At 41.2% G+C, this 20289-nt stretch overlaps 1 protein-coding gene across 1 annotated transcript; it reads left to right on the top strand.

Annotated features, from left to right (window-relative positions):
* Nucleotides 1-2801: 2801 nt before the first annotated feature.
* On the top strand, nucleotides 2802-18318 carry LOC311117913 (NACHT, LRR and PYD domains-containing protein 12-like; the record flags this gene model as incomplete). The annotated part of the gene is made up of 10 exons (XM_084192810.1): nucleotides 2802-2838; nucleotides 3221-5012; nucleotides 5759-5932; nucleotides 8056-8224; nucleotides 9649-9842; nucleotides 13034-13207; nucleotides 15094-15267; nucleotides 15836-16009; nucleotides 17136-17182; nucleotides 17739-18318. 10 exons carry the CDS (start codon nucleotides 2802-2804, stop codon nucleotides 18263-18265), a joined length of 3462 nt encoding a protein of 1153 aa, XP_084048936.1. The 3' UTR covers nucleotides 18266-18318.
* Nucleotides 18319-20289: the final 1971 nt, after the last annotated feature.

The following is a 20289-nucleotide window of genomic DNA, read 5'->3' as shown; positions in this document are numbered from 1 at the left end:
TTACGAGCCCTTAACCAACAATGCTGAGTTAAAATTTATTTTACTAACAACTAAGGAAGTCATTTTTACTTCATTGACTTCTCAAACCCAAAACCCTGGCATGGTCTGCTTCATATGCGTACCACAATTATAGTTGTCACAAAGTGCTTATATAGAAACCCAGTCTAAAACCCCAAAGAGCAAGCAATGCAGATGTAGAAGCACGGTGGCTAGGAAAAACTCCCTAGAAAGGCAGGGACCTAAGAAGAAACCTAGAGAGGAACCACGCTCTGAGGGGTGGCCAGTCCTCTTCTGGCTGTGCTGGGGGGAGATTATAAGAGGATATGGCCATTAAGGCCAGATCGTTCTTCAAGATATTCAAATATTCATAGATGACCAGCAGGGTCAAATAATAATCACTGTGGTTATAGAGGTTGCAACAGGTCAGCACCTCAGGAGTAAATGTCAGTTGGCTTATTGGCTTATCATAGCCGAGCATTCAGAGGTCGAGACAGCAGGAGTGGTAGAGAGAGAGAGAGGGTCGAAACAGCAGGTTCGGGACAAGGTCGCACGTCCGTTGAACAGGTCAGAGTTCCAGATCCGCAGGCAGACCAGCAGAAACTGGATCAGTCACGTCTGGTGGAGCATGTATCGACACTGATAGGATCGAAAGAAGGGGAGTGCAGCTCTCGGATCAGTTTTGTCCATTCAAATCTTTCCATAACATTATGATTATTTCACAATGCTGACCACGGATCAGCTTCTAGAAAGATATTACTACCTACGGCTGCAAATATTGAGGTAGTTTATTCTAATGCTTACACAATAAAAATGCACTAAATCACAGATTTGGCACATCATTGTTCACATGTTAGGCTACACATCATGAAATATATTGAGACAATAGCCTACAAGTAGCAAAATATAACTAAATATATTGAACATTGAATATATTTCAAAATGATTGAAATAGGCCTATAGCCTACTGTTTATATTTTAATGCAGTCATCTCAGTTTTCATTTGAAGCATAATTTGTGTACTTCCCTTGTTTGAATCAATTGCAAAGACATTTGCAACTTTGTATTTGTATTCAACTTTGTTCTGAATTTATCGGTGGTCAAAAAGAGACGGATAAACCATGTGATTCTATGTTTAGCGGAGATCTTCTGTGTATAAAGTGACGCGGGAGGGCAAACAAGCATCTAACGACGCACTTGGCTGTTCTACAAGTGGTCTGAGGCAGGTGTTAGAATATGAGTGTTTTCAAGTGCAACGTTAATAACGATGGTTTTGGGAAACAGCTCAGAGATTTAACAATGCTCCTATGAAGGTTCTAATGATGAACTAGGCCTTAAAATGCTTTTGGGAATCCGGACCCTGAATGAAAAACATCTGCTAAATGTTAAATGACTAATTGACTAAAAAATAAAATGTAAATGTTTTACATACAGATCTCATATTACTGTTTTGAATTATTTTTTTAAAATATTTAAATATTGTTGTCACAAGTGTATCATTTGTACAGTTCTTTATTAAAAATGTAGTTATTTGTTAAATTTAACTGTGTAAAATCTAGCAGTACTACTTATTTCTCTGAGAGTGAGGCAGATATATAGCATTTTGCAAAAAAAACATTTGTCTCTGAAATTAAGCTATTAAGTGATCGATTTTAAACAAACACATGTCTGTCATTGAACAACACCATGCCATGATTAGCTAGTGAGAAAACATAACCATTTATTTGATCATTTCTTTAAACAATAGAAGCTAATTTACGAAAATTTCTGAACATGGATGTATAGCGTTTTGGAATGAAACTCTTGTTTCCCCATCTGAGCTCAGAGTAGATGAGAGATGTAATGTTTGTCTCTGTTGTGTTGAAGTCCAATCAAGCAGGAGAGACCAGCCTCCCCTGTACCCAGCTGTGTGTCCATGAAGAGTGACCGGTCTATGAGTCAACCTCTAAACTTTAGAGAGGGAGACTTTTCTACTGAACAAAGGTAAGAAGAACTCATGGGTCATGGTCAGTGAGTTAAACAACGCTGTCTCTAGTCATTTCTCCTCTCCCATTTTACCATTTATTTTTGTTGTTTTCATAATCCATAGGCTAATCCCTTTTTCCATTTTCATAGTCCTAAAACAATATTAAACCAACACTACATTCCCTCCCTGTATGTATGTGTATGTGTGTGTGTGTGTGTGTGTGTGTGTGTGTGTGTGTGGGTGTGTGTGTGTGTGAGTGTGAGTGTGAGTGTGAGTGTGAGTGTGAGTGTGAGTGTAGGTGTGAGTGTGTGTGTGTGTGTGTGTGTGTGTGTGTGTGTGTGTGTGTGTGTGTGTGTGTGTGTGTGTGTGTGTGTGTGTGTGTGTGTGTGTACTCCCTGGATGAGGAGATGTAATCTCATGTTTTGTCCACAGAAACCAACAGGAGAGATCAGAGTCAGAGATTCTCAGTGGTCAGTCTTCCCAGAGTCATCAAACAGACCTGGCCTCCATATTCAGTGTATGTGGTCCTGTTATGTACATTTGTTTTTGTTTACCTCAAGTAAAGTTGATCTGTCAATCATTCATTAATGTGTTAATGAGAAAGCATTTAGTCTCTTGATTAACTTATTTACTTGATTTATTTCAGTTGCTTGAAGAGAATATTATGACATTTGTGAAGAACGAGCTGAATATGTTCAAGAGGATTCTTAGTCCAGAACTCCCAGAAGGCTTTGAGAGTCAGAAGCAGGATAAGGAAGTGATGGATGCTGAAGATGAGAAGCAGGAGAGCGGTGCCAGAGAGGGGGCTCTGAAGATCACACTGCACGTCCTGAGGAAAATGAATCAGAAGGAGCTTGCTGACACACTGGAGAAAAGTAAGAGCTGTCTGCCTCATGTTGAATGCTGTTTTAGAACATTTAAAAGCTGTAGCTAAAGTACAGCTAAAGTAGCTGTGTAACTCAGTGATATTGTAGCAGCCTTAACACAACACCTAGTGACCTCATCAAGTAGCAGCAGGGATGTGTTGTGTTGTGTAGAGAGAGAGAGAGAGAGAGAGAGAGAGAGAGAGAGAGATAATACCAATAATAATTTAATCAGTCACACCAGTGTGTAATGCATTATGAAAACATTTACACATTTATACAGTCAGTTAAGCGAAGAAATGATTATAAATTAAAATGTTATAACAGTCCTAGAATACTGTAGGCATTAAAACAGATGTAATATTAATATCCTCTGTGTTATTTCTTCATTCAGATGCGCTTGCTGTGATTTGCCAACGTGAACTCAAATCTAATCTAAAGAAGAAGTTTCAATGTGTATTTGAGGGGATCGCTAAACAAGGAAACCCAACACTTCTCAATAAGATCTACACAGAGCTCTACATCACTGAGAGTGGAACAGGAGAGGTCAATAATGAACATGAGCTGAGACAGATTGAGACAACAACCAGGAAACAAGCAAGACCAGAGACTGCAATCAAATGTAACGACATCTTCAAACCCTTAACTGGACAAGACAAACTTATCAGAACTGTGCTGACAAAGGGAGTCGCTGGCATTGGAAAAACAGTCTCTGTGCAGAAGTTCATTCTGGACTGGGCTGAAGGAAAAGCTAATCAGGATGTCCAATTTGTATTTTCATTCCCTTTTCGGGAGTTGAATTTGATGAACGGGGATAAACACACTTTGATTGAACTTCTCAATCACTTCTCAATGGAAACCAAAGAGTCAAGAATCTCCAACTACGACAAATACAAAGTTCTGTTCATCTTTGATGGTCTGGATGAGTGCCGACTGCCCCTAGACTTCCAGAAGAACAAGATTTGTTGTGACGTCACAGAGTCAACCTCAGTGGATGTTCTGCTGACAAATCTCATCAAGGGAAATCTGATTCCCTCTGCTCTCCTCTGGATAACTACCCGACCTGCAGCAGCCAATAAGATCCCTTCAGTGTGTGTTGACCAAGTGACAGAGGTACGAGGGTTCAATGACCCACAGAAGGATGAGTACTTCAGGAAGAGATTCAGTGATGAGGACCTGGCCAGCAGAATAATCTCACACATAAAGACATCAAGGAGCCTCCACATCATGTGCCACATTCCAGTCTTCTGTTGGATTTCTGCAATAGTCCTTGAACACATGCTGAAACATAAGAGAGAAGAGATGCCCAAGACTCTGACTGAGATGTACACACACCTTGTGGAGTTTCATACCAAACAGAAGAATGAAAAGTATCTTGGGAAAGAAGAGACATGTCCACACTGGAATAAAGAGAGCATTCTGTCACTGGGAAAACTGGCTTTTCAACAGCTTGTGAATGGCAATCTGATTTTCTATGAAGAAGACCTGAAAGAGGCTGGCATTGATGTCAATGAAGCCTCAGTGTACTCAGGATTGTGCACACAGCTCTTTAAAGAGGAATGTGTGCTGTACCAGGACAAGGTGTACTGCTTCGTGCATCTGAGCATTCAGGAGTTTCTGGCTGCTGTATATGTGCTCCACTCATTCATCAACAACAATGAGGATCTAATGGCGGAACCTCAATCAACATCCAGGAACTTTTCCGTGAGGATCAGACACAAGCGTAAAGTTACTGTCTACAAGAGTGCTGTGGATAAAGCCTTACAAAGTGAGACGGGAAACCTGGACCTGTTCCTCCGCTTCCTTCTGGGCCTCTCACTGAGGTCCAATCAGAAGCACTTACGAGGTCTACTGACAAAGACAAGAAGCAGCTCACAGAGCCATGAAGAAACAGTCAAGTACATCAAGGAGAAGATCAGGGAGAATCCCTCTCCAGAGAGGTGCATCAATCTGTTCCACTGTCTGAATGAACTGAATGACCATTCTCTAGTGGAGGAGATCCAAAGCTACCTGAGATCAGGAAGTCTCTCAGGAGCCAAACTGTCACCTGCACAGTGGTCAGCTCTGGTCTTTGTGTTGCTGACTTCAGAAAAGGAGCTGGATGTGTTTGACCTGAAGAAATACTCCAGATCAGAGGAAGGTCTTCTGAGGCTGCTGCCAGTGGTCAAAGCCTCCAGAGCTGCTTTGTGAGTAGATAAAATGACATTTAAGTACCGTAATTTTCAGACTATAAGCCGCGCCTTTTTTCCATATTTTTCGACCCTGCGGCTTATATAACGGTGCGGCTAATCTATGGATTTTTACAGCTAACGGCCCCTAGAAGACCTCCTAAATCTATGGATTTTACAGGTTACAGTCCACCAACTTTAACTCTATGGGCTCTATGACCGGTCCGCGCCCCCCACCTTTAAGCGGTGGGCTCCAGTAGGAAAAGCTGGAGGCCGGAAAAGAGTGAGACAGGTAGCGCGCAAAAGTAAAAGTGGAACCGAGAGTGGTACGAGAGACAGAACGAGAGCAAGACAGACAGACATTACGAGAGCGAGACAGTTTGTCTCTTTCCCGACAATCCCCTCTGTGCACGAACTCTTACATATGGTAATTAAACATTTAAACACCTGCGGCTTATAGTCCAGTGCGGCTTATAGTGTGGAAAATACGGTACTCATCATCAGGAAGAAATATTAAGTTTAGAGAAATACAAGTATTATAATATAATATGTATATAATATATAATATTACATTGAAAAACGTACTGAATCAATGCATTGATGTTCATATTAGTATAACAATATGACCATACAATTCTAGGAGACGGAAGATGAATCTATATGTTGTTTAAGAGAATAAACCAAATGCATCTGCCATTGTCCTTCTACACTACTGGTGTTAAATTAACAGTGTGTTTGTGAAATCATGACGATCTCTTTGTCAGGCTGTCAGGCTGTCTAGTCACAGAGGAAGGCTGTGCTTCTCTGGTCTCAGCTCTGAAGTCAAACCCCTCACACCTGAGAGAGCTGGATCTGAGTAACAATGACCTGAAGGATTCAGGAGTGAAGCTGCTCTCTGCTGGACTGGGGAATCCCCACTGTAAACTGGAGACTCTGAGGTCAGTATTCCTGTAGTTGGTCAACAAGTGATAACTGTTCATCAGATCCACATGTGTTTACCAGGAACACATAGTCCACACCATATGTGTTTGGACAGTGAAGCTTACAGTTTTAAATTTGACACTATGCTCCAGCATCTTATTTATTTATTTATTTTTTAGTCATTTAGCAGACGCTCTTATCCAGAGCAACTTACAGTTAGTGAGTGCATACATTATAATTTTTTCATACTGGCCCCCCGTGGGAATCGAACCCACAACCCTGGCGTTGCAAACGCCATGCTCTACCAATTGAGCTACATCCCTGCCGGCCATTCCCTCCCCTACCCTGGACGACGCTGGGCCAATTGTGCGCCGCCCCATGGGTCTCCCGGTCACGGCCAGCTACGACAGAGCCTGGATTCGAACCACGATCGCTAGTGGCCATTCACTTAACAATTAGACCAATGCGCCACTCGGGATTTGATCTTGGATTTGAGATATAATGTTTCATATTAGGTGACAGTATGTAATGTCACCTTTTATTTGAGGGTATTCATACATATCTGTGTTACTGTTTAGAAATGAAAGCACTTTATGTAGGTAGTTCTCCCATTTGAAAAAGTCGTAATTATTTGGACATATTCACTTATATTGTATTAAAGTAGTCATATGTTTAGTATTTGGTCCCATATTCCTTACCCACAGTGATTACATCAAGCTTGTGATTCTACAAACTTGTTGAATACATTTGCAGTTTGTCTTGGTTGTGTTTTAGATGATGTTTTTCCTAATAGAAACTGAATGGTGAATAATGTCCTGTCATTTTGGAGTCACTTCACTTGTATTGTCAGTAAGAATAGAAGATGTTTCTGAACACTTCTACATTCATGTGGATGCTACCATGATTATGAATAATCATGAATGAATCATGAATAATGATGAATGAGAAAGTTACAGAGGAACAAGGATCATACCCCCTCTGTTATTGGTAATGGTGAGAGGTTAGCATGTTTTGTTGTAGCCTCTGTAACTTTCTCACTCATTATTATTCATGATTCATTCATGATTATTCTTAATCATGGCATCATCAGGATTAATTTAGTAGTGTTTAGAAACATGTTATCTACTCACTTAGACAGAAAATTACTCCAGTCATCATCCACCATTCAGTTACTATTGGACAAAACATAACCCAAAACAAACTGCAAATGCAACCAACGAATTTGGGACCAAATACTAAACTTTGACTACTTTAATACACTATAAGTGAATTGGTCAGAATACTTATGACTTCTTCAAATGGGGGACTAGATACATAAAGTGCTTTCATTTCTAAACGGTGAAACAGATATGTATTAAAATACCCTAAAATAAAAGGTGACATTATATACTGTCACCTCATATGAAACATTTGATCTCAAATCTCAAATTGCTGGAGTATAGAGCCACATTTAAAATGTTATCTTTGTCAAAATAGATATGGTGTGGACTGTATACTCAATACAATCTAAATCTGATACCTCACTGTCTGTCTTTTGACTGATACTGCTTTTTAAATTGCTCTGCTCTGGTCAGTCTACTCAAATATGTTTCTATCTACAAGCAATACTTTGATAATTTGTCATTTCTAATAATGATACTGTAGTGTATTGACAATATGATGGTGTTAAATGTTTTTTTAAATGGAACTGAAAGAATGTTGATTTTTGGTATCAAGAGGGAAGGTTTTAGTGTGACGCCACATATGACACAGGAAGTGTGTTGTAGATACGAGGATTGGACAGTAGAGGGAGCCACCCACATCTTGGAAGGCTATATATAAGGGGGGAGCAACGACGGAGAGGCAGAAAGCATTGAGATTCATTTGGGACTGCTTCTCCAGATATTCGCGTGTCTGTAACTTATGCTGTAACCTCGTGATTTTAATAAAAGCCTTTGAACACGGTGCAGCCTAGGCAGACTCTTTGGTTAACAGCAATAGCTACCAGCAGCCGACGCGACACGACAATACATTCATTTATGAATAGATATGGCAGGTTTCAGGACACTGATATATCTGAATATGTTGAAAATATATATTGTCACTATTTTCACCACCAAAGAATAGCAGTGTGATTTCAATATGATTTGACTCTTTGCAGGCTGTCAGGCTGTTTAGTCACAGAGGAAGGCTGTGCTTCTCTGGTCTCAGCTCTGAAGTCAAACCCCTCACACCTGAGAGAGCTGGATCTGAGTAACAATGACCTGAAGGATTCAGGAGTGAAGCTGCTCTCTGCTGGACTGGGGAATCCCCACTGTAAACTGGAGACTCTGAGGTCAGTATTCCTGTAGTTGGTCAACAAGTGATAACTGTTCACCAGATCCACATGTGTTTACCAGGCACACATAGTCCACACAATATGTGTTTGGACAGTGAAGCTTACAGTTTTACATTTGGTGCTATGCTCCAGCATTTTGGATTTGAGATATAATGTTTCATGTTAGGCAACAGTACATAATGTCACCTTTTATTTGAGAATATTTTCATACATATCTGTTTTACTGTTTAGAAATGAAAGCACTTTATGTGTCTAGTTCTCCCATTTCAAAAAGTCGTAATAATTTGGAGATGTTCACTTATATTGTATTAAAGTAGTCATAAGTTTAGTATTTGGTCCCATATTCCTTACCTGCAGTGATTACATCAAGCTTGTGATTCTACAAACTTGTTGAATGCATTTGCAGTTTGTCTTGGTTGTGTTTTGGATGATGTTTTCCCCAATAGTAACTGAATGGTGAATAATGTCCTGACATTTTGGAGTCACTTCACTTGTATTGTCAGTAAGAATAGAAGATGTTTCTGAACACTTCTACATTCATGTGGATGCTACCATGATTATGAATAATCATGAATGAATCGTGAATGATGATTAATGAGAAAGTTACAGAGGAACAAGGATCATACCCCCTCTGTTATTGGTAATGGTGAGAGGTTAGCATGTTTTGTTGTAGCCTCTGTAACTTTCTCATTCATAATTGTTCATGATTCATTCATGATTTTTCTTAATCATGGCATCATCAGGATTAATTCAGTAGTGTTTAGAAACATGTTATCTACTCACTTAGACAGAAAATTACTCCTGTCATCATCCACCATTCAGTTACTATTGGACAAAACATAACCCAAAACACAACCAAAACAAACTGCAAAAACAATCAACGAGTTTACAACCAAATACTCAACTTTTGACAACTTTAATGCATTATAAGTCAAATGGTCAGAATACGTATGACTTCTTCAAATGGGGGGACTAGATATATAAAGTGCTTTCATTTCTAAACGGTGAAACAGATATGTATTAAAATATCCTCAAATAAAAGGTGACATTATATACTGTCACCTCATGAAACATTTGATCTCAAATCCAAAATGCTGGAGTACAGAGCCACATTTAAAATATTAGCTTCACTGTCAAACTAGATATGGTGTGGACTGTATACTCAATACAATCTAAATCTGATACCTCACTGTCTGTCTTTTGACTGATACTGCTTTTTAAACTGCTCTGGTCAGTCTACTCAAATATTTGTACTATACATGTTTCTATCTACAAGCAATACTTTGATAATTTCTAATAATGATACATTCATTTATGAATAGATATGGCAGGTTTCAGGACACTGATATATCTTAATATGTAGAAAAAATATACTGCCACTATTTTCACCACCAAAGAATAGCAGTGTGGTTTTAATATGATTTGACTCTTTCCAGGCTGTCAGGCTGTCTAGTCACAGAGGAAGGCTGTGCTTCTCTGGTCTCAGCTCTGAAGTCAAACCCCTCACACCTGAGAGAGCTGGATCTGAGTAACAATGACCTGAAGGATTCAGGAGTGAAGCTGCTCTCTGCTGGACTGGGGAATCCCCACTGTAAACTGGAGACTCTGAGGTCAGTATTCCTGTAGTTGGTCAACAAGTGATAACTGTTCACCAGATCCACATGTGTTTACCAGGCACACATAGTCCACACCATATGTGTTTGGACAGTGAAGCTTACAGTTTTACATTTGGTGCTATGCTCCAGCCTTTTGTATTTGAGATAGAATGTTTCATATTAGGCGACAGTACAGAATGTCACCTTTTATTTGAGGATATTTTCATACATATCTGTTTTACTGTTTAGAAATTAAAGCACTTTATGTATCTAGTTCTCCCATTTGAAAAAGTTGTAATAATTTGGACATATTCACTTATATTGTATTAAAGTAGTCATAAGTTTAGTGTTTGGTCCCATATTCCTTACCTGCAGTGATTACATCAAGCTTGTGATTCTACAAACTTGTTGAATGCATTTGCAGTTTGTTTTGGTTGTGTTTTGGATGATGTTTTTCCCAATAGAAACTGAATGGTGAATAATGTCCTGTCATTTTGGAGTCACTTCACTTGTATTGTCAGTAAGTATGGAAGATGTTTCTGAACACTTCTACATTCATGTGGATGCTACCATGATTATGAATAATTATGAATGAATCGTGAATAATGATGAATGAGAAAGTTACAGAGGAACAAGGATCATACCCCCTCTGTTATTGGTAATGGTGAGAGGTTAGCATGTTTTGTTGTAGCCTCTGTAACTTTCTCATTCATTATTATTCATCATTCATTCATGATTTTTCTTAATCATGTCATCATCAGGATTAATTTAGTAGTGTTTAGAAACATGTTAATTACTCACTTAGACAGAAAATTACTCCAGTCATCATCCACCATTCAGTTACTATTGGACAAAACATATCCCAAAACACAACCAAAACAAACTGCAAATGCAACCAACGAATTTGGAACAAAATACTAAACTTTGAACTACTTTAATACACTATAAGTGAATTGGTCAGAATACTTATGACTTCTTCAAATAGGGGACTAGATACATAAAGTGCTTTTATTTTTCTAAATGGTGAAACAGATATGTATGAAAATACCCTCAAATAAAAGGTGACATTATATACTGTCACCTCATATGAAACATTTGATCTCAAATCCAAAATGCTGGAGTATAGAGCCACATTTAAAATGTTATCTTCACTGTCAAACTAGATATGGTGTGGACTGTATACTCAATACAATCTAAATCTGATACCTCACTGTCTGTCTTTTGACTGATACTGCTTTTTAAACTGCTCTGGTCAGTCTACTCAAATATTTGTACTTTATATTTTTCTCTCTACAAGCAGTACTTTGATAATTTGTCATTTCTAATAATGATACATTACTTTATGAATATATACAGTGGGGAAAAAAAGTATTTAGTCAGCCACCAATTGTGCAAGTTCTCCCACTTAAAAAGATGAGAGAGGCCTGTAATTTTCATCATGTGGTCCTCTGTAGCTCAGCTGGTAGAGCACGGCGCTTGTAACGCCAAGGTAGTGGGTTCGATCCCCGGGACCACCCATACACAAAAATGTATGCACGCATGACTGTAAGTCGCTTTGGATAAAAGCGTCTGCTAAATGGCATATTATATTATATTATTATTATGTCAACTATGACAGACAAAATTAGGAAAAGAAATCCAGAAAATCACATTGTAGGATTTTTAATGAATTTATTTGCAAATGATGGTGGAAAATAAGTATTTGGTCAATAACAAAAGTTTCGCAATACTTTGTTAAATACCCTTTGTTGGCAATGACACAGGTCAACAAAGGTTTTCACACACTGTTGCTGGTATTTTGGCCCATTCCTCCATGCAGATCTCCTCTAGAGCAGTGATGTTTTGGGGCTGTCGCTGGGCAACACGGACTTTCAACTCCCTCCAAAGATTTTCTATGGGGTTGAGATCTGGAGACTGGCTAGGCCACTCCAGGACCTTGAAATGCTTCTTACGAAGCCACTCCTTCGTTGCCCGGGCGGTGTGTTTGGGATCATTGTCATGCTGAAAGACCCAGCCACGTTTCATCTTCAATGCCCTTGCTGATGGAAGGAGGTTTTCACTCAAAATCTCACGATACATGGCCCCATTCAATCTTTCCTTTACACGGATCAGTCGTCCTGGTCCCTTTGCAGAAAAACAGCCCCAAAGCATGATGTTTCCACCCCCATGCTTCACAGTAGGTATGGTGTTCTTTGGATGCAACTCAGCATTCTATGTCCTCCAAACACGACAAGTTGAGTTTTTACCAAAAAATTCTATTTTGGTTTCATCTGACCATATGACATTCTCCCAATCCTCTTCTGGATCATCCAAATGCACTCTAGCAAACTTCAGACAGGCCTGGACATGTACTGGCTTAAGCAGGGGGACACGTCTGGCACTGCAGGATTTGAGTCCCTGGCGGCATAGTGTGATACTGATGGTAGGCTTTGTTACTTTGGTCCCAGCTCTCTGCAGGTCATTCACTAGGTCCCCCCGTGTGGTTCTGGGATTTTTGCTCACCGTTCTTGTGATCATTTTGACCCCACGGGGTGAGATCTTGCGTGGCGCCCCAGATCGAGGGAGATTATCAGTGGTCTTGTATGTCTTCCATTTCCTAATAATTGCTCTCACAGTTGATTTCTTCAAACCAAGCTGCTTACCTATTGCAGATTCAGTCTTCCCAGCCTGGTGCAGGTCTACAATTTTGTTTCTGGTGTCCTTTGACAGCTCTTTGGTCTTGGCCATAGTGGAGTTTGGAGTGTGACTGTTTGAGGTTGTGGACAGGTGTCTTTTATACTGATAACAAGTTCAAACAGGTGCCATTAATACAGGTAACGAGTGGAGGACAGAGGAGCCTCTTAAAGAAGAAGTTACAGGTCTGTGAGAGCCAGAAATCTTGCTTGTTTGTAGGTGACCAAATACTTATTTTCCACCATAATTTGCAAATAAATTCATTAAAAATCCTACAATGTGATCTTCTGGATTTTTTTTTCTCAATTTGTCTGTCATAGTTGACGTGTACCTATGATGAAAATTACAGGCCTCTCTCATCTTTTTAAGTGGGAGAACTTGCACAATTGGTGGCTGACTAAATACTTTTTTTCCCCACTGTATGGCAGGTTTCAGGACACTAATATATCTGAATATGTTGAAAAAATATACTGCCACTATTTTCACCACCAAAGAATAGCAGTGTGGTTTTAATATGATTTTTCTCTTTCCAGGCTGTCAGGCTGTCTAGTCACAGAGGAAGGCTGTGCTTCTCTGGTCTCAGCTCTGAAGTCAAACCCGTCACACCTGAGAGAGCTGGACCTGAGCTACAATCACCCAGGAGACTCAGGAGTCAGACTGCTCTCTGCTGGACTGGAGGATCCACACTGTAAACTTGAGACTCTGAGGTCAGTATTCCTGTAGTTGGTCAACAAGTGATAACTGTTCACCAGATAGTCCACACCATATGTGTTTGGACAGTGAAGCTTACAGTTTTACAGTGGTGTGAAAAAGTGTTTGCCCCCTTTCTGATTTCTTATTTGTTTGCATGTTTGTCACACTTAAATGTTTCAGATCATCAAACAAATTTAAATATTAGTCAAAGATAACACAAGTAAACACAAAATGCAGTTTTGAAATGAAGGTTGTTATTATTAAGGGAAAACAAAATCCAAACCCACATGGCCCTGTGTGAAAAAGTGATTGCCCCCTACAACCTAATAACTGGTTGGGCCACCCTTAGCAGCAACAACTGCAATCAAACATTTGAATTCCAATGAAGTTTTTACAGTGCTGTGGAGGAATTTTGGCCCACTCATCTTTGCAGAATTGTTGTAATTCAGCCACATTGGAGGGTTTTCAAGCATGAACTGCCTTTTTAAGGTCATGTCACAGCATCTCAATAGGACTCAGGTCAGGATTTTGACTAGGGCACTCCAAAGTCTTCATTTTGTTTTTCTTCAGCCATTCAGAGGTGAACTTGCTGGTGTGTTTTGGATCATTGTCCTGCTGCAGAATCCAAGTTTGCTTCAGCTTGAGGTCACGAACAGATGGCCGGACATTCTCCTTCAGGATTTTTTGGTAGACAGCAGAATTCATGGTTCCATTTATCACAGCAAGTCTTCCAGGTCCTGAAGCAGCAAAACAGGCCCAGACCATCACACTACCACCACCATATTTTACTGTTGGTATGATGTTCTTTTTCTGAAATGCGGTGTTACTTTTATGCCAGATGTAATGGGACACACACCTTCCAAAAAGTTCAACTTTTGTCTCGTCAGTCCACAGAGTATTTTCCCAAAGGTCTTGGGGATCATCAAGATGTTTTCTGGCAAAAACTAGACGAGCCTTAATGTTTTTTTTGCTCAGCAGTGGTTTTCCTCTTGGAACTCTGCCATGCAGGCCATTTCTGCCCAGTCTCTTTCTTATGGTGGAGTCATGAACACTGACTTTAACTGAGTAAGTGAGGCCTGCAGCTCTTTGGATGTTGTTGTGGGGTCTTTTGTGATCTCTTGGATGAGTCGTCGCTACGCTCTTGGGGTCATTTTGGTCGGCCGGTCACTCCTGGAAAGGTTCACCACTGTTCCATGTTTTCGCCATTTGTGGATAATGGCTCTCACTGTGGTTCGCTGGAGTCCCAAAGCTTTAGATATGGCTTTATAACCTTTTCCAGACTGATGGATCTCAATTACTTTCTTTCTCATTTGTTTCTGAATTTCTTTGGATCTCGGCATGATGTCTAGCTTTTGAGGATCTTTTGGTCTACTTAACTTTGTCAGGCAGGTCCTATTTAAGTGATTCCTTGATTGAGAACAGGTATGGCAGTAATCAGGCCTGGGTGTGGCTAGAGGAATTGAACTCAGGTGTGATAAACCACAGTTGAGTTGTGTTATAACAGGGGGGGCAAACACTTTTTCACACAGGGCCATGCAGGTTTGGATTTTGTTTTCCCTTAATAATAACAACCTTCATTTCAAAACTGCATTTTGTGTTTACTTGTGATATCTTTGTTTCATGATCTGAAACATTTAAGTGTGACAAACATACAAACAAATAACAAATCAGGAAGGGGGCAAAACAATTTTCACACCACTGTATTTGTACTTTTATATTTGTCTCTCTACAAGCAATACTTTGATAATTTGTCATTTCTAATAATGATACATTAATTTATGAATATATATGGCAGGTTTCAGGACACTGATATATCTGAATATGTTGAAAAAATATACTGCCACTATTTTCACCACCAAAGAATAGCAGTGTGGTTTTAATATGATTTGACTCTTTGCAGGCTGTCAGGCTGTCTAGTCACAGAGGAAGGCTGTGCTTCTTTGGTCTCAGCTCTGAAGTCAAACCCCTCACACCTGAGAGAGCTGGATCTGAGTAACAATGACCTGAATGATTCAGGAGTGAAGCTGCTCTCTGCTGGACTGGGGAATCCCCACTGTAAACTGGAGACTCTGAGGTCAGTATTCCTGTAGTTGGTCAACAAGTGATAACTGTTCACCAGATCCATATGTGTTTACCAGGCACACATAGTCCACACCATATGTGTTTGGACAGTGAAGCTTACAGTTTTACATTTGGTGCTATGCTCCAGCATTTTGGATTTGAGATATAATGTTTCATATTAGGCAACAGTACAGAATGTCACCTTTTATTTGAGAGTATTCATACATACCTGTTTTACCCTTTTAGAAATTAAAGTACTTTATGTATCTAGTGTATTAAAGTAGTCAACAGTTTAGTATTTGGTCCCATATTCCTTACCTGCAGTGATTACATCAAGCTTGTGACTACAAACTTGTTGAATGAATTTGCTGTTAGTTGCTACCATGATTATAATAATCATGAATGAACCGTAAATAATGATGTATGAGAAACTTTCATAGGCACAAATATCATCCCCCCCCCCCCCACATATTTCATGACAATGATACTCTATATCTGAAAATATTATAAAATACACTGCCACTCTATTTTCACCACCTAAGAATAGCAGTGTGGTTTTAATACGATTTGACTCTTTGCAGGCTGTCAGGCTGTCTAGTCACAGGGGAAGGCTGTGCTTCTCTGGTCTCAGCTCTGAAGTCAAACCCCTCACACCTGAGAGAGCTGGACCTGAACTACAATCACCCAGGAGAATCAGGAGTCAGACTGCTCTCTGCTGGACTGGAGGATCCACACTGCAGACTGGAGAAACTCAAGTATGTAGAGGGTTTATGTCAATGTTCATATCAGACATGTTGGAGTTATCAGGCTAGTTAAGACAAACATTCTGACCACCACTTGGACTAAGTTATATGCTATCACACACACACACACACACACTGGACACACACACACACTGGACACACACACACACACACACTGGACACATTCACACAAAGGACACACACACACACAAAGGACGCACACACACACACACACACTGGACAAACACACACACTGGACACACACACACACTCACACTGGACACACAAACACACACACACTAGACACACACATACAGTGGACAAACACACACACACTAGACAAACACACACACTGGACACACACACACACTGGACAAACACACACACACACACACTGGACACACACACACATACACACACACACTGGACACACACGCACACACACACACTTGACACACACACACACACACACACACACACACACACTGGACACACACACAAATACACACTCTGGACACATAAACACAAACACTGGACACACACATACACTGGACAAACACACACACACTAGACACACACACATACACTAGACACACACACACACACACTAGACATACACACACACTGGACACACACACACAATGGACACACACACACACACACACACACACACACACACTGGAAACACACACACACACACACACACTGGACACACACACACACTGGACAAACACACACACACACACACACACACACACACACACTGGACACACACACACACACACACACTGGACACACACACACACACACTGGACACACACACACACACACTTGACATACACACACACACTGGACAGACACACAGACACACACACACACACTGGACACACACACACACACACACTGGACACACACTGGACACACACTGGACACACACTGTGTCCAGTGTGCGTGTATACAGTGTGTGTGTTCAGTGTGTGTGTGTGTGTGTGTGTGTGTGTGTGTGTGTGTGTGTGTGTGTGTGTGTGTGTGTGTGTGTGTGTGTGTGTGTGTGTGTGTGTGTGTGTGTGTTGTGTGTGTGTGTGTGAGTTCAGGTGTATCCCTCAATGACTGTCTGTTCTTCTGCTTACCGCTACAGTGTGGAACATGGTGGAGAGAACACAATGAAACCTGGACTTAGAAAATGTGAGTGTTGACTGCTGGGAAGAATATGACTAAGAATAAGTCTTAATTCAAGTGAAGTCAAAGTCAAAGACCACCATCATTACTTACTTGGTCATATTAAATATCAGCTGTAGTTCTACAGAAGCACAAATCAGGGACACCAAAGTTTACAAAGAGTTGCTTTGACAATGTGTGTGTCTGTGTGTGTGTGTGTGGCGTGTTTGTGTTACTTTAGAAATGTGTGTGTGTGTTCATGCATGCATGAAGGTGTGTGTGTGTGTGTGTATGTTCAGTGTGTGTGTGTGTTCAGGATGATGATGATTTGTAATATTGTGTGTGTGTGTGTGTTCAGGATGTGTGTGTGTGTGTGTGTGTGTGTGTGTGTAATTAATGGGAATAAGTGTGTTTTATATTACCATACAGTATAACATATGATCATTCAACAAGTCTCAAGTTACCTTAACTTCTCCTTTTGATACCTAGAAACATCTACATTAAATGAATTAGTGAAAAGTGAGTTAACATTCTAATGTGAATGATGATGATTTCTAATATTGTGTCTGGTTTCATCCATCAGATGTCTGTGATCTCACACTGGACCTAAACACAGTAAACAGATTCCTCTCTCTGTCTGAGGAGAACAGAAAGGTGACACGGAGGAGAGAGGAGCAGCCGTATCCTGATCACCCAGAGAGACTTGAGGTCTGGCCTCAGGTGCTGTGTAGAGAGGGTCTGACTGGGCGCTGTTACTGGGAGGTAGAGTGGAGTGGGAGATGGGCTGGTATAGGAGTGACATATAAAGGAATCAGCAGGAGAGGAAGGGGTGATGACTGTGTGATTGGATCCAATGACAAGTCCTGGAGTCTGACCTGCTCTGGCAACAGTTACTCTGCCTGGCACAATAATAAGTCCACTACCATAGACGTCCCCTCCTCCAGCTCCCACAGAGTAGGAGTGTATCTGGACTGGCCAGCCGGCACTCTGTCCTTCTACAGAGTCTCCTCTGACACACTGACCCACCTGAACACATTCCACTCCACATTCACTGAGACCCTCTATCCAGGGTTTTGGGTTTTGGACTCAGTGTCCCTGTGTCAGTGTTAAACACACACTGCACACACACACACACACTGGACACACACACACTGGACACACACTCGACACACACACTGGACACGCACACACACACACACACACACACACACACACACACACACACACACACACACACACACACACACACACACACACACACACACACACACACACACACACACACACACTGGACACATTCACACACACAAACGAGACACACACAGGACACACACACACTGGACACACACATTGAACACACACACTGAACACACACACACTGACACACACACTGGACACACACACACTGGACACACACACACACTGGACACACACACACACACTGGACACACACACACACACTGGACACACACACACTGGACACACACACACATACACTGGACACACACACACACTGGACACAGACACACACTGGACACAGACACACACTTTACACACACACACACTGGACACAATCACACACACAAACGACACAAAAACGACACACACATAGGACACACACACACACTGGACACACACGCTGAACACACACACTGACACACACACACACACACACACTAGACACACACGCACACACACTGAACACACACACACTGACACACGCACACACACACTGAAAACACACACACTGGACACACACACACACACACACTGAACGCACACGCACACACACTGAACACACACACACTGACACACGCACACAAACACTGGATACACACACAATGGCCACACACACACTGGCCACACACACACTGACACACACACACTGACACACTGGCCAAACACACACACACTGACACACACACACACACACACACACACACTAGACACACACGCACACACACTGAACACACACACACTGACACACGCACACACACACTGAAAACACACACACACTGGACACACAAACACACACACACACTGAATGCACACACACACACACTGAACACACACACACACACACAGACACACAGACACACACTGGAAACATTCACACACACAAACGACACACACACACACCCATACACACTGGACACACACACTGAACACACACACTGGTCACACACACACACACTGACATGCACACACACACTGGTCACACACACACACACACTTGACACACACACACTAGACACATACACACACTGGACACACACACACACTGGACACACACACACACACAGGACACACACAAACACTCACTGGATACACACACACTGGACACACACACACTGGACACACACACACTCACACTGGACACACACACACACTCTGGATACACACACACACTGGACACACACTCACACATCTTCCTATAATAGTGAGGACCTTGACATAGGACCTTCAAATGAGGACCATCATTTCTGATAGAATTGGGAACAAACAGACTCATCATTCCAGCACTAAGTGTCCAACAAACACAGACATCACTTCAAAACCTGATAAACTCCAATGAAAAAATAGACATGCAGGGCACCAGTCTAGTGAGGACCAGTGGTTGCTAGGCAGTTTCTGGATCCCAGGTTCCAGAACAGCTTCTATCCCAGTTCTATCTGCCTGTTAAATCAACCAACCTAAACTGTTTCCATCATACTTTTAGAACATGACTGAACATTTTTTTCCTTTTATGATCTTTTACCACTTTGCATTTTTTATTGATGTTCTTATGATATATTTTACTGTTTGTGTGTACGTACCACAGGAGGTTGGTGGGACCTTAGTTGGGGAGGACAGGCTTGTAATGGCTGGAGCGGATTGAGTGGAATGGTATCAAATACATCAAATACATGGTTTCCATGGTTTCCATGTGTTTGATGCCATTTAATTGGCTCCGTTCCAGCCATTATTATGAGCCGTCCTCCCCTCAGCAGCCTCCACTGGTATGTACTGTCCTATATGAGCTCCAACAAGGAATTACAATGTATGTATTACTTTTAATACCTGCAAATGGCAAATAAACTACTTGAACTCCTTATGAGTGTCTGCAGCCGACTAGGCTGTTGCCGTCTGACAAG

Source organism: Coregonus lavaretus (genome assembly GCF_964263955.1).
Source record: "Coregonus lavaretus genome assembly, contig: HAP1_SCAFFOLD_434, whole genome shotgun sequence".
Lineage (NCBI taxonomy): Eukaryota > Metazoa > Chordata > Actinopteri > Salmoniformes > Salmonidae > Coregonus > Coregonus lavaretus.
The sequence above is the reverse complement of the archived record's forward strand: the minus strand, read 5'-3'. Positions and strand labels throughout refer to the sequence as shown.